Here is a 19,374-nt window from a genome sequence, read left to right on the forward strand (position 1 = left end):
AACTAGTAAACATAGGAGGAGGGAGGGTCTAAATATAATATGTTATAATATCTGTAGCTGAATTGACTAAGTCAAATAGGGAATCAACTGGGCATCATAATGATGATTCAAAGCGTAAAAACTCCTGGCATGGAGCTCCGTTCTCGGGGAAAAATTGGCCACGTCTCCAATTGACATCTAAGAGCCAGGCTGGAGGATTGTCCGCAACCTGGCAATAGACATGGCAAGCCAGGTTGGGATTCGGTGTGCTACTTGTCGGACCCAAGCAGAGTCATGATTCGAGTCTGATTCCCTTTCTTTTTCAGTGTTTTTTTTTTTAAATTTTTTGAGAGAGAGAAGTAAATGATCTGGATCTCAAAGCACTACGGCTGACACCCTCAACTCATTAGGGCTTTGAAATTTTGGAGCTAGAAGCCAAAGCGAAGAGCCAGATGAGCTAGGGTTTGATACTTTTGTCCATGAGCTATAAGCCTATAAGCTTTGCTGACTGGGTTGAGGAAGGCATACTTATTGAACCATTTAACATGGATGGTCCTGCCTCCAAGCTTGTACGTTTTTTATTTATTTTAATTAATTTATTTTTTTAACAGCGCCATCAAGAATCATTTGTACTGTCGCAATTGATTCAAAAAAAAAAAAAATATATATATATATATATATATATGAATGATTCTTTTTGGGGATAATTACTTTTACATCCTCGTAAATTATAATTATTTTTTACGTACCTACAAACGCTATGAATGATTAATATGTTTTGGAAGAAAGAGGAGTGAGAATTTACTGAAGTTCTCTTACTTTCTTATACGGTATTTTTGTCTTTTTTTTTTTTTGTCCGTGATATTAAAGAGAGAGATATTTTTAATAGTTAAGGGTCTGTGACAAAAAAAAAATAGAAGGTCTAAGTCAAAAATATTTGCCTAAATATATGAATATGAACAAAATTTTTTAAATAATATTTTTCTATAGTTTATAAGTTTAAATTAGAAAATTTTCTTTTATGACGGTTACGACAAATGTGTTGTGATCAAAGTTAGCATATTGTGGTTCATTTTAACTACAGAATTGACTCAATTATTCAATCAATTATTAGGAGTGATGTAGCGTCATTGTTCGGTCTAAAACATATAACTCTTAAATCATCAAATAAAAATTATATATATTTTATTTTAAAAATAATAGATTATATGTAATTTTCGTATTTTAAAATGTAAAAAAATTTATTTTTCATCCGTTTCATCCTCAAATAAATAGTTCCATTAAAGATATTTAAATATTACTTTTCCCAATTTTATCTCCTTTATTATTATATATGGACAATCAAAAGAATATATTGGCCATAAATTAGAGAAATATAACAGTTTAAACTGATAGAGAATTATTTAAAAAAAAATTAAAGAGGGAACTAATTATATTATCACAATTATCAGTACTTAGTGTGACCATGTATATCCTATATAGAATCTATATAGAACTAACTGTAACTATCAATTTGTTTTGAATAAATAATCTATCCTGATTTCTACGTCAAAGATTTTTTTTTTAATTTTTTTGACACTTTTAATGGAAACCAATTTATTCTCAAGACATCCATACAAATTTTTTTTTACTTATTAACGTCATTATTTTTATTAAGAAATATATAATTCCTTGTATAATCTTTTGCACGTCATTTGTCCGAATAGATAATAAATTTTATTTTGTGAGATTGATTTTTTAAAAAATTAGTTCTATTTTATATAACTAATTAAATTTAGTGAGACACCAATTATTATTTTTGTAAGTGTGGATTATTTGTTGCAAAATAATAAATTATTCCAAATTTCTTATTATTCTTATAAAGGGTATTTCCGTGATTATACTATCATAAGTTAACACCCCCACTTCTCCTCGGGATTCTCGTCACCCCCGGGGTCCTATCACCTCTCGCTCTGCCAATACAACTGCTCGGTTCTGTTCTTCATCTTTAAAGCTGTCAGCTTTTCTCTACCTCTCTCTAAGAACCCTATTCCTCTCTCGCTCTTATAACACGACCTCTCTCCAATCCCACCTTCCGCCCTTCAAGCTTCCCTTTGCCGGCGATGGCTAAGGTTTCATTTCCCTCCTCCGCGGTCTCCTCCTACTCCGATCGCGAACCCTGGAAAGTCCTCTGATGCTTAATCCCACGGGCTCTCTTTCCGCCGAGAGAGCCGTTCTTGCGACGTAGCGGTGAGACCTCTTCTCTTGTTCTTGGTTCGAGAAGGCTGTGGAATCGATGATAGGATCGAGCTGGAGGGTGGTCTCTACTTGGTCGATTCTTTTCTTGTGATAATTGGTCCCATGAGAAGGATTTGAAAAGTTGTTGTGTGATTTGTACATGGTTTAGCAGTTTAGCTCCTTTATTTTTGTGTCAGTTTTCCTTGATTTGTTTCTTTTAATACAAGAGGGGCAGTTTTGTTAGGAAAAGTTCTCTCCTTTCGCACTTTTAGTTGCCTAATGGAGCTCGTTGATGCCTCAAAGCGAACAACCTGGTACTTCGATAGGTTCTTCTTTTTGTTGGAATCTTTCTTTCAAGCTACCTTACCCCTTATTCTCGTAACACCTTCGTTTCTTGGAACCTTTGGCCTTCGAGAACGTCGTTTTGAATCCTTTTTCTGTGACAGCTTCTTGATTTATTTCTACTAGTACAAGACGAGCAGTTCTGCTAGAAAAAGTCGTCTCCTTTCGGCCTTTCTATCCGCTTAATGAAGCTTGTTGAGGGATTAAAGCAAGAAACCTAACACCTAGACCATGCTTTGCTTTTATTAAAGTATTTTACTTATTCCTTTCCCTTATTCTCGTAACAACAGGAGGGTTTTCTGAAAAGCAAAGAAGGTGAAGGAAAAAAGTGAAAAGAAGAGCAGGGAGAAGGGAAGTACTTGTTCAGGGATTACGGTGCTTTCGCTTTTGCTTTGGGACCACGTTTTAATCTGTGCTGAAGAAATGGCTGCAGCAGTGGCTATGAGGAGCGCTGGATGTGGTTCGCTGGAGAAACAGATGATGGACTCAGGGAAGTATGTCAGATATACGCCGGAACAGGTGGAGGCGCTTGAGCGGGTCTATGCCGAATGCCCAAAGCCGAGCTCCATGCGTCGGCAGCAGCTGATTCGTGAGTGTCCTATCCTATCAAACATAGAGCCCAAGCAGATCAAAGTCTGGTTTCAGAACCGCAGGTGAGAACTCTGAGACACGGAAGGGTAGGGACCGTCTTTAGGTACTGTGATACATAATTTGCTGATGATTTTATGAAAGTTCTGGTTGGTATAGCATCGACATGTTTTCTCGATTTTTTCTTGGTAAAGCTTGATCTTTACCATTGACATTGAATAATACTTTGCAACCAGGTTTCTATCGCCCATATCATTCATAATTCTTCTTTGCCTCTACCAAAAAGAATCAAGCTTTTTGCATTTCGGTGCAACAAAGGTAGTAGAGAACACTGAGACCTAAATCTAGTTGAACTTCGTGCATGCACCTGATACTCAAATGGTGATAAATCAAACTCTAAGCTATTGAAAGTTTCTTATTTCGTGAATAATTTTTAATATCCATTGCATGACTAGTGAAACTGTTTCCTGCAGTTGGTCATATGAATGTTTCTTTTTCCGTATTCCCGACTTTGCTATTGTAATTGAATATGTTGGATTATATATATAAATTTTTTTTATGCAGGTGTCGTGAGAAGCAGAGGAAGGAGGCTTCTCGGCTTCAGGCTGTCAACAGAAAATTGACTGCAATGAACAAGCTTTTGATGGAAGAAAATGAGCGCCTTCAGAAGCAGGTCTCCCAATTGGTTAATGAAAATGCACGCATGCGCCAACAGCTACAGAATGTATGCTTTCAATATAACGTTTTGTATTTCCCCAGATTTTCTCTCAATGGTTTTAAAGTAATATATGAATCTGTATGTTTCACTGAAGGTCTGTTTTGACAGGAATACATTTAATCTGTTTGTGCTAAAAAAAATTGTTAAGACATCGTCTGCATAGTTCTGTTATTCTGTCTGCTGGAGAGCATAGTTTCAAAGCCTGACCAGGATGCATAAAATAAATCTGTTTAAAAATTGATTAGAGTTCTCGGAGAGCAATATTTTGATATTCCAAATCTTCTGCAATTCTTTGCAGGCCTCATTGGTCAATGATGCAAGCTGCGAGTCAGTTGTAACCACTCCTCAAAATCCTCAAAGGGATGCTAGTAATCCTGCTGGGTATTCTTCTCCTCTTTCTTCTTTTCTTAGCATTGCAAAACCTGGAAAAGAAGTATCTTGCAGTTCTGCTCTTTTTATGACCTTTTATTTTCTCTTCAGACTCCTGTCAATTGCAGAGGAGACCTTGGCAGAGTTCCTTTCAAAGGCTACAGGGACTGCTGTCGATTGGGTCCAGATGCCTGGGATGAAGGTCAGATACAGTAAAAGAGTAGATTCCTTTCGATGAGTTCTTCAATTGATAGAATGACGGTGCCAGATTCCATGACAGGAATTAGAAAATGTTGAAGAGCTATTGACTCTCTCCTCTTTTTGTGTTAGCCTGGTCCGGATGCAGTTGAGATTGTTGCGATTTCACGTGGTTGCAGTGGGGTAGCTGCACGAGCCTGTGGTTTAGTGAATTTAGAACCAACCAAGGTTAGTTCAAATTTAGTTGAACTTGAAAATTTGATGTGTAAATGGAGTTTAATAATCGCTGATGGTTTAAGATACACGTTTTTTGTTTGGATGAATTTGATAAAAAATGACCAGCTAGATGCATTATTACCCGCCTCATGTAGTAACTTTTGTTGTTGTCATAGTTCCATACTTCCATCAATTCTTTCAACATTTCCTTTTTCTTTGTCTTTCTGAGGAAGAGCCGAAGATTTTAGATAACCAATTGTCCCAAAAATTTAAACTGTTATGTAATAGACCATACTTTTTAACATACCTCCTCACATGCGGCTCCTACATACTACACATGGGCAGATAAAAGGCGTGACCCTCTATACTGCACAAAAATTGATAATAAAAAATATGGATTAAATGGTTTTGAACTCTAAACCTCTAGAAAATCAAACTTTGATATCATCTTAGATAATTAGTTCAAAAGTTTAAACTGTTAGATAATGGATCAACAATGTATATTATACTTTCAACAAATAGAAAAAAAGTTTTGGAGTGCAAGGGGAGCTAATTATACAAAATCAACATCTTTTAGATATAGTAGAGCAGGCATAGTTGCATGTATGCCTTGTTATTCTTCTCATGAACATTTTGCATATCTTATGCAGATTGCAGAGGTCCTAAAAGACCGTCCCTCTTGGTTTCGAGATTGTAGGAGTCTTGACGTCTTTACTGCATTTCCAACTGGGAATGGAGGAACAATTGAACTCATATACATGCAGGTGGGACATATCTTTTTTTTCTTCTTCTATTAACCCTTTGAGCCATAGATAATGTTCTCAACTATCCTCATTTTTACTTTTCATGTCTAGTTTTCATTGTTTAAACTCCCTAGTATTGATTTTGCAGATGTATGCTCCAACTACATTAGCTCCAGCTCGTGACTTTTGGACCCTTAGATACACCACTAGTCTCGAAGATGGAAGTCTTGTGGTATGCACAAACTATAATACTTCTATAATGTGATGTCTAGTAAAATACACGTCGGAGTAGGCCCTCCTTCTGACAATGCTATCTCTCAAGGTTTGCGAAAGATCTTTGAATGGTTCAGGCGGTGGCCCTAATGCAGCTACTGCACAGCAGTTTGTAAGAGCTGAGATACTTCCCAGTGGTTATCTAATTCGACCATGTGAAGGTGGGGGCTCAATTGTTCATATTGTTGATCATCTAGATCTTGAGGTATGTTCACAATGGTGGTGGTTGTCTTATATTTACTGGATCATTTGTGTAAAGTTCCTTGCATAAAGTTTGTATGCTACTTCACATAGAGAGTTTGCCTTCCTTCAGGCATGGAGCGTTCCTGAGGTGCTACGACCACTTTATGAGTCATCTAGAGTAGTGGCTCAGAAAATGACAACTGCGGTAGGTGATTGGATTAATTAGTACGATCTTATTTTATAGTATAAAATGTAGATTTTTTTTTATGGGAGCTATCTTTCTTATTCTGAAAAAGCTACTCATCTCTCCAAATCTTCACTTCTGTTTGGATAAAGGAAATTAATGAAACATGATAGTTTATAAAGTTCACCTTATTGTTTAGACTGTTAGAGACTGCCTAGATGCAGACTGGCATCTCTTTTTTGTCCCTCCCCAGCAATCAAACAAGAACCTTTGTAACATGAATGTAAAGTTGCAAATCCCAAATCAAGCTAGCTGTTGGCTTAATACATTTTACTTTCCTTTTCACAAATTCTGTGAAAATACATTGACTATTCTTATACTTTTAAGGCACTGCGCCACATCAGACAAATAGCACAGGAAATGACTGGTGAAGTGGTATACGCCTTGGGTAGGCAACCTACTGTTTTGAGGACTTTTAGCCAAAGGTTGAGCAGGTGAGTTGCTAATAATAACATACACCTTGTGAGTTGTGACAACCATGTTGGTTCTCTTTTTCCCAAATTTATATTTTGGTTGATTGTTTAGCGTGATGGTAAATAACATCTATAGTCTTGCTTGATCGGGTAATTGTGTTTCACACCTTTTTCTTTGGGCCTTCTCCAGGGGCTTTAATGATGCTATCAATGGTTTTAATGATGATGGCTGGTCACTTGTGGGTAGTGATGGAGTGGAGGACATAGTAATAATGAACAACTCGACCAAAAAAATTAGGACTGATGCTGATCCTTCTGATGCTCTCTCAGTCCCTGGAGGTGTGATCTGTGCGAAGGCATCGATGCTGCTCCAGGCAAGTCCCAAATATTTTGTTGCAAAATCATTCCTTATGTTGTGCTACTAATATTGCTCATTTCTCATTTATCTTTAATAATATTGGATGGATTACAATCCTTATTATTCTTAATGCCTAAAAGGTGCGGACATATATTATCCTCATTTAACTTTTACGACTTACCCTTGTTCAAAGTCTGCAACTTAATTTGAATATTAAGTGCTTCCCTGTTGGATAGAGATCTATTCATTTTCTGTATTATCTATTTTAGATGAAGATGACAACCCAAATCTATACTTCCAATTATACTAACGAGTTTAAAGAACTATTCTTTATTTCTTAGTTCTGTTTTTCTTGTTTGTCATTCTAGAGTGTTCCACCAGCATTACTGGTTCGGTTTCTGAGGGAACATCGTTCGGAATGGGCTGATTACAGTATAGATGCTTACTCTGCTGCATCACTAAAAGCGAGCCCATGTTCATTTAGTGGATTGCAACCTACCAGATATACCGGGAGTCAGATGATCATGCCACTTTCTCACACAATGGGGAATGAGGAGGTTTGCTTTCTTTTGGAATCATTCATCCCGCTTCTTAGATTACAGTCTAATGAAATCTAAGTGCCTATTTTTTTATAGGCACAGTTATAGCTTTTCAGTTTTACAAAAGGAACCTCAACGGATTCTGTGAAATAACATTGCATATTATATGAGATAAAGTTTTATATTGAGGAAATTGACATTTCTCAAAGATGTTAACATGAATAACAGCAATGAAATTAATGTATTTCTAGATATCAAGAATCATAAGTTGTGCTTCCTAATGAAGTGATCGGAATTTTTTGACTTTTTGTCCCCTATCTGTGGGAAATTACCTAGTATGCACAGTTACATATAACTTCAAACATTTTGCACCTTATCTTAATGTGCATTAGATTCTTGTTTTTCCCACCTTCAGTTTTCTAAGTCTTAAACTTCATTCAGATTCTGGAAGTAGTTCGCCTTGAAGGCCAGGCTCTTACTGAAGATCAAGCGGTTTTATCCAGAGACATTCATCTGTTACAGGTAACAAAGTATTGTCTGTTGTCATCCTAACTCAGCCGTTCTCAGTGGTTTATCCTGTCAATGCGTACTTGATCACTAATCACTTTAATAACTCTTAAACTATGTGGTGAAGATCAGTGCTCTGAAAGCTGATTATGCTGCTGGTGACTATGGAACTTATGAATATATTCAGTAAATAGGGTCATTTTGAGGTCTGTCAAGAAATTATCACCGAAAGTAGAAGTAAAAGAATAATGGTGTAGGAACTTAGAAGTGAGAAATAATGATATAATATGTATTGTCTAAAAATTTTCTTGGAGTTTGAAATATACTTACGGAAGAAATCAATTCACCAATTTGATTGACATCAAGATATAAGCCACCGAGTCAAAGCATTATATTTAATTCTTGTGTGTTTAGATGGATAATCATCTCCCTGATATACTTAGATATTTAACTGGTGGATGTTTATCTGTCTGATTGCTAGACTGTGGATTGGTTGCTTGCTTATACCCACTGTATGGGCCTACCAAATATTGGGAGATGCTTTGTCTATTGGAGTTGCCTAAGACCATTTGCAGTTTCATAATTTATATTTTAGAACATTCATTTTTATGAAATTAAAATGTTAAGATGCTATTTTTCTTAGAACAGTTCTACATAACATCCCTTTCTGATGACAAGAGAAGATAGGGAAAAAGGTTGGCAAGTTGTTACGGAGGCAGTGAGGCACAAAAGGCAACAAAGAATCACACCTGCACTTAATAATTTAGTAGCTTGCTGCAAAACATATTATAGGCGACACAATTACTGAATGCTGAATTCTGGATCTTGCTCTGCTTTGGGTGTCTATTAAGGCAATTTATTCAAGGAAGTCTAAGACCAGCCATGGTATATGAAATTGTGAGCATCCTGGGTTTATAACTCTAATACTTATTATTATTATTATGCCAATTATCCTTCAAGGACAACAAAGCTCATTGTAGCCAATTTATAACATGATTACACAATACACATTAATCTCATTACTATATTAAGTACAATTAAGCTCATCGTAGCCTTATTTGATTGTGAGATATTTTATGATAATCTCGAGCTCAGTGCTTGCATGTACAAAAGGGGTACAGATTTCAAAATTTACAGGGCTTATTAGTTGTGAGATAAAGAGATAGTGGGAGGAATCCATTGCCCAAGTATTTTTCTCGTTTTTGACTATCTTCAAAGTAATAAGACCTGACCATATATAAGCTTGGGGTCTGTAAGTCTGTTATATATGGAACTGACATCATCTTATTTTTTATTGTTCATGTTTTTCAGCTTTATAGTGGGATAGATGAGAATGCTGTGGGATCCTGCTTTCAACTTGTTTTCGCACCAATTGATGAACTCTTCCCGGACGATGCTCTGTTGCTACCTTCTGGCTTTCGTGTCGTACCACTGGACATAAAAACAGTTGAGATCTTCAGTCACTTGATTTCCAGTCCTGATCATGATTGATGATTGTTGACTTTTGCTATAGTTTTCTTGATATGGTGCTACTTTTACATATATGCTTTATTTTTAACAACTATTTTATCTTGAGCTTTAATGGCGGTTCTAATCATGCTTACAATCAGCTGAAATTTATACTTCTAAATTACTTTAATCTGCAAAAAATTTCCAGAGCTGGAAATATTGAAGATGGCCTTCATTGCCTTCAATAACTAAAGACAGTCTACATTACCTGCACTAAATAAAAACATTTTTGTTCAATGAAAAAAAAATTTATCTTGTTGCTTGGAAATTTATTAACTGTTTACTTTTCTGTATTATCCATATCTCATCTAAGGTCACTATTTCTATGTTCTATACATCTTATCTTTTTGTTTTGTCATCACATAAACAATGCATGATGCACAGGACGGATTAGCTTCCAGCAGGACATTGGATTTAGCATCTAATCTTGAAGTGGGTTCTGCGATACATCGTACTCATGGGGAGCCATCATCAAATGAATACAACTTGCGATCAGTGCTGACAATTGCCTTCCAGTTCCCATATGAAGCAAACCTCCAAGACAGCGTTGCTGCAATGGCCCGTCAATATGTTCGAAGCATTGTCTCAGCAGTGCAGAGGGTCTCAATGGCCATTACTCCATCACATCTTGGCCCTAATGTTGGACGTTCATTGCTTCCTGGTTCCCCTGAAGCTGCCACCCTTTCTCGTTGGATTTGTCAGAGCTACCGGTATGATCATCCTACTTTATCTGAATCTAGATTCTGATGGTACCTAGTATATAAAATGGTTCATAGCTTACTGTTTCAGTCTAATCATATAAAGCGTCAAAGATAATGGAATAAGATTACTGCTCAATATATAGGTCATGTAAAAGAATGTTATGACATCATGAAGTGTCTGCAAGGAGTCTTGTATGTGTTCATGCAATTAGTTATGATAATCCTTGTGTTGGAGCAACTTCTTTTCCGTTTGCTAATTAAATTTGTTTAATTTTGAAGTTACCACTTGGGCCTAGATTTGCTGATGTGTGCTACTGATGAAACTGGAGAGTCCTTGTTGAAAATGCTGTGGCATCATCAAGATGCCATTTTGTGCTGCTCATTTAAGGTACCCTTTGAGATTCAAATTCCTGATCATCATTTTTGTTTTTCAGTTCAACTTTTTGTCTTTTACTTAAGTGTTTCTCTAATGCTCACTCAATCGATTTAAGGGTTTTACTGAGGTGCTCCTCATGGTTTTCTGTTGATAGGGTCAATGATAGGAGAAAAAGGTTATAAAAGTTATACAATCTAATTAACTTCATTGATTAGGATGCCCTAAATCTTTTCTAAAGAAATTTGACTTTGGCCATCACTCTCCTGTTTTACATTGTTTAAGCTTCACAAGCTGTCTAGTCTTACATATGAAAATTTATGTCAGGATGTTCAACTTTTATCATAACAGATTATTAATTTTGGTTGAGAAAAAAAAGAACGATCTTTATAATGGATTATGGATCTACCAAATTTAGCACTACCTGCTGTGCTACTGTACCTCCATGGTGGGAGATAATACAGGAGGCTTTGGGAATTTTTGGCTCAAAATGCTTATTGGTGCAGCCTATTTATTACAGATGGGAAATGATGACTTCAACAGAAACCTCATCTCTCTAAAATGTTACATCTCGTGATCCTTTGTCTTCTCCAGACTATCTAAGAGTCATATTTTGTTATGAACTTTCTAGGTATTTCTAAGTTCCCTTACATCATATCCTTACGCAATCACAATCAGTCACCTGCCGCTTCAGTGTACTGGATAATCATTAAATTAGGACAATGGCACCCATTTTTGCTATATGAGAACATCCAACTAGCATGCTATAACAGATAACTGACATTCTTTTTCATGGTAGTTTTTTTAATTCATCAGTCACTGGTGGTACTGAAATGATTTTTTGTACTCTTACATATGTTACTTTTAATTCTCCAGGTGCAACCAGTTTTTACCTTTGCCAATCAGGCAGGGCTCGACATGCTAGAGACATCCCTGGTTGCTCTTCAAGATATCTCTTTGGATAAAATCTTTGATGAGCGTGGGCGAAAAGCATTATACTCCGAGTTTGGAAAGTTGATGGAACAGGTAGTTGCTTGCATTCCTCCATGGAACTCATAATTCTGATACTCCACATCCTCATGTGAGGACTTCATTGGCTTCACAAGTGAAGTTACTAAGAGGTTTCCTTAATATTTTCCTGAAATATTCAAATTTTCGGAAGAAATTATTATCTACATATTTTTTATTTCTAGTAAGATATATAATATTCTATGTACTGAGTTTTAAGAGTATCAGGTGCTGCCCCAGTACAAGAGAACCAATCATAATTGTCATGTTCTTCAATGTCATCAATCATTATTATGAGTTATACTATCACATTCTTCCCAGCATAAGCAACCTGATCTTTGCAGTCAATTCTTTCTCTTCTCCATTGATGTTGTGCATCATTTCATCTCTATAATTTTGGTTTTAGGTATACCTGTATCTTTTGATTCATAGAAAAAGCAATTGATAGTTTAAATTCTCACATTGTGTTTTCATCTACTCTCTTTTCCCCCTCAGGGCTATGCATACCTTCCAGCTGGTCTTTGCTTGTCCGGAATGGGTCGCCATGTTTCACACGAGCAGGCCATCGTCTGGAAAGTTCTCGGTGAAGACAAGAATGTCCACTGCCTCGCCTTCTGTTTCGTCAACTGGTCCTTTATGTGAGCTGTTTGTCCATCTTAGAGATGGTCTGGAATGAGAGCAGATCCTTTCTGTATGCAAAGGGTCATCACTTGTCTCAGTCCAAAGTTTTGTTAACTAGGCCAAGCTGTGAGGAGGTTTAGTAAGGGGTTTAGCTCTAGTATGTGTAGTGTGCATGGCATAATTTTGGAGAGGTAGGTAAATTGTCCGTGCACTTTAATTTAGTTATGTTTTAGAACTGGTATACTCTACCATTTAGTCTCTTAATTAGCTCGTTCTACTTCCATCTCTCATAATCAAAATTGAAAAAAAAAGGAGAAAAATTCAATTCTGGTGCCTTCAATCTTTCATTACTTGTATATTATTCTTCTTTCTTGCAATTATGTGTCCTTTAACTCGAAATTATTGTACTAATAGGATTTTAGCCTGGCACATATTTTGAGCAAATCTTCGGAATTCCATGCGATTTTAAATGCCTTACCAAGCCAAGGACGTAACCCAGGAACAACATGCCGTTCTAAAGATCATCATTTAAACATGTCTACCCTATTTAAATTAATCCATCTCAACGTCCTTCAGGAATCACTCTTGCCGTATTTTCTGGTAAGTGGAAAAAATTGGTGAAAGCTTATAATGAAAGTCACTTTTCGTAATTAGTCGTGAAAATATTCAGTTAAAAACATAGATAATTATAATCAATAATAATATACTAAAGAGTAAGTCGAAAGAGCTAAAATTAGAAAGGGAGGTGATTATAGGGAAGTGGAGAAAGTTCTGGTCCTTATATAACCTTCCCTTGTCTAAGGTACAGGAGTAGAAAAGCCTACATTTTTTCTTCTTTTCCTTTGGAGTAAAGAATCAAAAGCTCATTATCAAACGTTGCATTCTGTTAGCAAATGCAGGAACAAAATCTCCCACAAAATATCACGTTTTGCTAGCAATGCAGGATTGGCCACACAAGATTTGCTTTGCCAAATTATTGCCTCACCAGCCTTACCATATCTGATCTTCCCAGAGACTGGTAATTAATACTTAATCAGAAACCAATGCCCTCTGCTGGTTTGCTCTCTGATAAATAAAGTACACTTAAGAAGTGACTCCTAGCAACTATACAAAGTTCCTTTTGAAGCACAGGGCATACACCATTGGCTAACTAAAGAGAATTTGAAGCTACAAAAATGAAAAACTCATTATGGGCAAACCACCTAGAGTCCAGGATTTGCTTCTGTAAAGCTAAGTTCCTAGTACAATGTAGCCTGCCCAAAATCCTACTGAGATATCTAAACATAAAAATAAACAGCCCAGAAGAAAGCAAAATGAAAAAGGATCATATTCTCTAGATCTCAAGCTGCTTCAACCTCTCTACTTCAGCAGCCTCATCTGCATCTGTAGCTGAAAGATTCATGGCACACTTGGCTTGACCATCGGTAGCTGCTGAAGGTGAGGGAGCAACCACAGATGGCTTTTCAACAGCAAGGATTGATGCTGTTGGTGTTTCAACTGCAAGGGCTAGTGGTGCTACCTTTACCTGACTTGAGGCCTCAAACTGAACTGAAGGCCTAATAGCCGAAAGATTCATGGAACACTTGGCTTGACCATCGGTAGTTGTTGGCAGAGAAGGAACAACCGCCAATGTTTCTTCAACAGCAAGGATTGATGCAGCCTTTACATGATCTGGGGAGGCAAAAAGAGCAGATGGTGTTTCAACTGCAAGGGCTAGTGGTGCTACGTTTACCTGACTTGCAGACTCAAACTGAATTGGAGGCCTAATAGGGGGTGAGGGCACCACAGGCACTTCCTTAACTGGTACCACTTCATTTGCCGGTATCACTTCCTTTACCTGAACAGGTTTAGCTGGAATCGGAGGTGGAGCAGCAAAGACTGGCACAGCCGGTCTGATGCGAACCGGGGATGCCATACGGATTTTCGAGTGACCCATCACATGAGGAAGCTGATGAGCACGTGCTTGTGGTGGAGGGAGGGGTGGAGCTGAAAAGACCGGTACAGATGTCCTTATTGTAACAGGAGGAGCCATGCCATGACAAGGCACTCTAAAGTGCCGAACTGGAACATATGGTGCTGCTCCAGCTGCAGGGAACCTTTGTGGCCAAGGACTACAGTTTTCAGCCTGCGAGAATGGTGATGACGATGCCCCATCAGTTGTTGCAGGGGAGACAGGTCTGGTTCTTGAACTAGATTTAGGTCGGATTAGAGGAAGTATCTTCGAGCAGGTGGATGGGAAAGGTTGAAGTGATGAGGATCTTTTATCTGGCTGCATTGGGAACTTCTTTGGAAATGGTGTGGCATTTGGATTATTCTCCATAGCCATCTTTTCCTTCAGGCGGTAGTTAAGGAGGGCTCGGGCTATCCTGATCTGCTCCTGTTCATCGTTATTCTCTGGTTCAGCTGACAAACTGGCTGCTTGCTGTGCCACTGTTGCATGGGTACAACAATGATATTAGGGACACAGATACAATGATATGACTGCAAGCAACAAAAACTTAGAACATTTGAGCAACAAATGTCAAAAAATTCAAATCAACAGTGAAGCTGGTGTTGCAGCTCAACTCTAGTATAGTGAAGAATCAGCCAAACTACCTTTTGAGGAGAAAGAGCACCTTGCAGTATAGAAATAAACCACATTCCAGTAGAAGAGACGAGACATCCATCTACTTGACCTCATAAATAATAAAAACTATGCAGCAATATTCTTAGTTAAAACCTACTTAACAATAGAAGAACTGATCTTTGAATTCAAACTATGAAATTCCATCTAAGTTCTATCTAATGAGCCAGAAGTACATATTCAGAAGGCTTACTGCTCAACGCCCTCCGCAGAAGGTGCTCTTTTATGATGAAACTAAAAATAAGTACTGTATGACGTGCCAAAGTGATCACACATTTCCAAAAGATACTGTCAACTTAAGAGTCGAGCAAAACAAAAGATAGGGGATGATTCAGAGTTCAGAATTTGGTGAATGCAACCATGGTAAATTGTGTGGCGTCTTGCCAGCTATACTCCAATTTCCTTTTGTGACAAGTAAACATAAGAAACTATATCAACTAGTAGAAAGGCCATTATATTGAGACTGTATCATATAATTGTGCTTCCTCTGCTTTTAGATATAATATGTCTTTTAGGATAGTACTCCATATAATTGTGCTTCCTCTGCTTTTGGATATATGTCTTTTAGGATAGTACTCCGTCATACAGCTTAAAACAGATCTGATATGACAAAAGAAATGATATTGTTTCATAAAGAGAACATCTGAACTGACTGGTGTACATCTATATGTTTCACAAGGCAATGATCCTATATTGTGTCCTTACATGGTGTTGGTCACTTCTTAGTTCTTACCAATCACAAAGCTAGGAATTAGGATTTTATGCAATTAGAATTTCCTTTTTCTTTGTCAATGACTTTGCTGATTGATTTCAAAGGTTTACCTGGCAATTGCATATAGAATCATTCGTCTGTAACTTACAAGGCAACTGTAAGTAATTAATAACTATAAGTATCAAAGTAACAAATTAACACCAAAATCTTCATACGAGCCAGGGTCTATCTGAAACGAGAACTATTAGCCATAGTTGACAGCTAGTATTTCATGATACTTAGACCAAATATTACCTTCAGTTAAATAGTAATAAAAGGGAATGCAAAAAGTACATTTAAAACTTTAAATCTAAAGGATGAGGCTCACATTGTTTCAATGACGACCATGCTGCCATGGCTGCATTCTTTTCTGCCTGCTTCTTGTTCTTAGCCGGTTCTCCGGAAAATATGATTCCAGCAAGTTCCACTGTGCATGTGAAAACAGGCAGATGACCTAGGCCAGACCTTACAGTAGTGTATGATGGCAATGGGGCTCCAACTCTCTGCGCTACTTCCTGTAGCAGGTTCTTGTAAACACCTGTTTCATCCTGTTTATGGGAAGAATGACACTCTGAATGACTTGGTGCATAAGAAGCACTGTAAGTTCAAAGAGATGCGATCATACTAATGACAGTTCCAAATTTGACAACTTTCATTTGTTTCGTTAATGGTTATTGAAAGGAAAAGCAATCTTCAGAAGTCAAGAGGAAAAGTGATTCAAACTGAAGCTTACAAATGCATGAACTTTCTAAGCTCATAAAGTCAGAACACTTAATCTCTCTGCAAAGGAGGATCAATGATTAGACATGATGCAAATTAGAAAATAAACAATGGCATCTAAGCATCTGAATGTCGAGCCCAAACTATGAAATAGCCAAGCCCAGTTTTATGCTTCACCAGAAAATTACCTAGCTAGCATAGCTCAAGCCCTCATGCCTTCTGATTGTTAATGAATTAAGTCAAAACAAAATAAGCATTTTTTTTTATGTTTGTTTGCTAAAAAGCTTGTGTATGCTATTCTAGACTTTTTGTACTTTAAGCCATACCAAGACTAAGGAATCATTTGGTGCCATAAGCAGGGTGTCACCAAAATTCCAAAGAGAACAACTTCTGGATGAGTACTTGTAAGAAACTAAGAATAGACATCAGTCTCAGTAAATCAGGTTCCTGCCCAACAAATAACACTAACAATATCCTTCTTGGTACCCAATCCACTAATCTTTTTATGGACCACATCCAGCTCAAATCAATGAAAATACTGGACACCAGACCACATAAAAGTTCTTGTAAACATTAAACATTGATAAGATAATTTCAACATTCCATGTCTGTAATATCCTTCTAATCCATCAACTTTAGCATCCATTTTGGTCAATTATGGTAATCATGCTCAGATAGATGGTCAAACTTGTAACTAGTCACTAGTCAGTCATGCAAATCCTCTTCTTCATATGCCGATACATGAACAGTGACAACTAACTAAACAAATCAAACAATCCCAAATAACAGACACCCCTGTTGACCAAATAAGTCCCTCTTGCCCACCTGCCACTAAGTAGCCGGGACCCACTTGCTTGACCTATTGGTTGCAGTTAGGTGAGTGCTCCTAATTCAATTCAAACCCACCCACCCATCATGTCACCATTAATCCACTGCAAACTAGCTCTATTAAAATCAATTTATTTGGAGGATCTCATATTGCACTACTACATTTAATTAAACTTATCTTAATGACAACAAATTATAATTTAATGACTTTCACATGTGGCACGAGTTCCCATGTGGTGGGACAAAAATACCCTTTTCTACCCTCGATATTCGCAATTATCCTGAATAATTTAATGAATGGTTACGGTCACTAGTGGGTGCCAAACGGAACCCTAGAGGAAAATAATTAACAGAGATACAAAAGGCCACCTTAATGACATCTCCTAAACGATTACTAAATACGATCAAATAAAAAAGGGTGTCTCGACTTCCAAGCTCCGTCGCCGTTGGGACGAAGCAGCCCTTTTAATAAAATAGTAAATTAAAATATATAATAACACTAAAACGCACCGAGATCGAGTTCGTCGGCCCGACCAACAAACGAGTTAAATCGTGACGCGTGAATTAATTACTTTTAAATCGTAAGTCGTGAAGCTCTTTTTCTTCTTAATCTTTTATTTGGTAAATAAATAAATAATTCTGGATTCCATTTTTTGTATACTTTCCTCGACTTCTTTTCGACAAAATATTGGAAAAAAACAAACTCTTTTAACTCAAAATTATCCTATAGATACCAAGAACTAAAAGATTCTTTTACTAGTAAAATAGGATCGTTGTAAGAGAAAAAGGGGGGAAGGACTTCGTAATGGAGACAGAGAGATTGTGTCCATAAAAATCCATCAAAACTCTAACTTTTATTTTCTTAATGGAGATAAGGAGAGAATGCCCAAAAATTTCGATCCAGAATTCCAACTTTCAGCAAAATATCAACTTGTTCACACCATTAGCTCGCTTCGGAGCTGATTCAAGGCCGAAGAACGGGAAATTTCGTTTCTTTTCAAAACTTTCCTTCAAAGAGAAAAAAGGAAAAAAAAAGGCTTCTTCTTTTCTTATAAATTTTCGCAGGAAAAAAAAGTACTGACCAGGATGCGAGCGGCGAGAGAGTGGGATGGGCCACGGTGAGAGAGAGCGTTGAGGGCGATCTCGGCGGCGGAGTGCTCGGCCTGGCGCAGCGTAGTGCAGAAGCTAGGGCTTTCGAAGACCTCGCCGTTAAAGTTGACTGTCGCCTTGAAACGCGGCGCGTGGTCAGGCCCCTCCCGTATGCACGTGTACGACGGCAGGTTGAAGCAGCTCCGCTGCGCCAGCTCCTGCAACTGATTCTTGTACATCTCCCCTTCCCTTGACCCAAACCCTAGATTCTACGACTGCGCTCCAGATCGGCCGGAGTGGGGCCGAGATCCGGCATCTAAGGGCCGTCTCCAGCGCCGCCGCTGCACCGGATAGGTTGATTTCCGGCGAGATTGGGTGCGCCGCCGTCGCAGGACGGGGTAGATGGTTCTCCGAGGGGATCCGGCACTGCAGGCTGTGGCTTTGTCGAGATTAAGACGGGATATGGAAGATTACCTTGCGAGGTTTTAGGTAGGGTTTTCGCCTTCTTTGGTATCTCCTCTCTTCTCTCCTCTCTCCTCTCCTCTGTGGTGTGTTACAGGGAAAAAAGAAGAAGAAAAGGAAATAGAGAGAGAGAGAGAGAGAGAGAGAGAGAGAGAGAGAGAGATCTGGAAAAGGGTGAAGAGGAGAGAGAAGAAACGGTGGAAATCCACTGCTTTACTTTCCAAGTTTTTAAATTTCTCTTTTTTCTTTATTGCTCAGTTTCCTAATTTGTCGTATTTTAATTACACGTAGGCAGATATTCTCACTCCGGCTTGTCTAGCAGTATAAAGATAGTACCGTTGTTTACTCGTGTTTGACTCCACATGCTTTTCTTTTTGGAATAAGCTTGTTTTCAGAAGGAAGCTCTAAAAATAAGTTAGTTTAAAACTATTTATAAGAATAGGTGAATTATGGTTTGTAGGTGAATCAATATCATAACCTCTATCTTAATTTTGTAGGGGACTACTTGTCTGACTTATCATAATAATATTATAGCGGTTGGTCATCTCTCTAGCTTTCAATAATGGTTATTTTTATTTCATTCACATTTTCAGTAACTAAGTAAAAAGTGTTTCTTGGTTGACCTATTCGTAGTAAGAGATTAAGATTTACCTCTTCTTCTTTCTCTCATGTTTTGTCGCCTAGCGTGGCTATCGCAGTCTTCTTCTTCTTTCCTCCTTAGTTGCTCCGACTAAGAGAGATGAGAGGTGATTTTTAGGCACAAAAAAGCAATTTTTTTCTCCGACCTTTTTCATTTTTTTTC

At 37.7% G+C, this 19,374-nt stretch overlaps 2 protein-coding genes across 2 annotated transcripts; one reads left to right on the forward strand and one right to left on the reverse strand.

The window, feature by feature from the left end:
- The first annotated feature begins 1,901 nt into the window (after positions 1-1,901).
- Positions 1,902-12,439, forward strand: LOC140793658 (homeobox-leucine zipper protein HOX9-like). Its single transcript, XM_073145294.1, has 19 exons — positions 1,902-2,208; positions 2,829-3,191; positions 3,691-3,850; positions 4,143-4,225; positions 4,325-4,415; positions 4,544-4,639; positions 5,278-5,391; positions 5,519-5,602; positions 5,693-5,848; positions 5,957-6,031; positions 6,398-6,504; positions 6,674-6,857; positions 7,210-7,398; positions 7,822-7,902; positions 9,199-9,333; positions 9,781-10,106; positions 10,377-10,485; positions 11,347-11,496; positions 11,974-12,439. Exons 2-19 carry the CDS (start codon positions 2,962-2,964, stop codon positions 12,118-12,120), a joined length of 2,517 nt encoding a protein of 838 aa, XP_073001395.1. The 5' UTR covers positions 1,902-2,208; positions 2,829-2,961; the 3' UTR covers positions 12,121-12,439.
- Positions 12,440-13,128: 689 nt separating this feature from the next.
- Positions 13,129-18,794, reverse strand: LOC140793598 (double-stranded RNA-binding protein 6-like). The gene is made up of 3 exons (XM_073145166.1): positions 18,104-18,794; positions 15,802-16,021; positions 13,129-14,529 (listed from the first exon to the last, which is right to left on the reverse strand). Exons 1-3 carry the CDS (start codon positions 18,347-18,349, stop codon positions 13,433-13,435), a joined length of 1,563 nt encoding a protein of 520 aa, XP_073001267.1. The 5' UTR covers positions 18,350-18,794; the 3' UTR covers positions 13,129-13,432.
- Positions 18,795-19,374: the final 580 nt, after the last annotated feature.

This window comes from Typha latifolia, chromosome 8, assembly GCF_019914945.1.
Source record: "Typha latifolia isolate L0001 chromosome 8, TyphaL0001v2, whole genome shotgun sequence".
Lineage (NCBI taxonomy): Eukaryota > Viridiplantae > Streptophyta > Magnoliopsida > Poales > Typhaceae > Typha > Typha latifolia.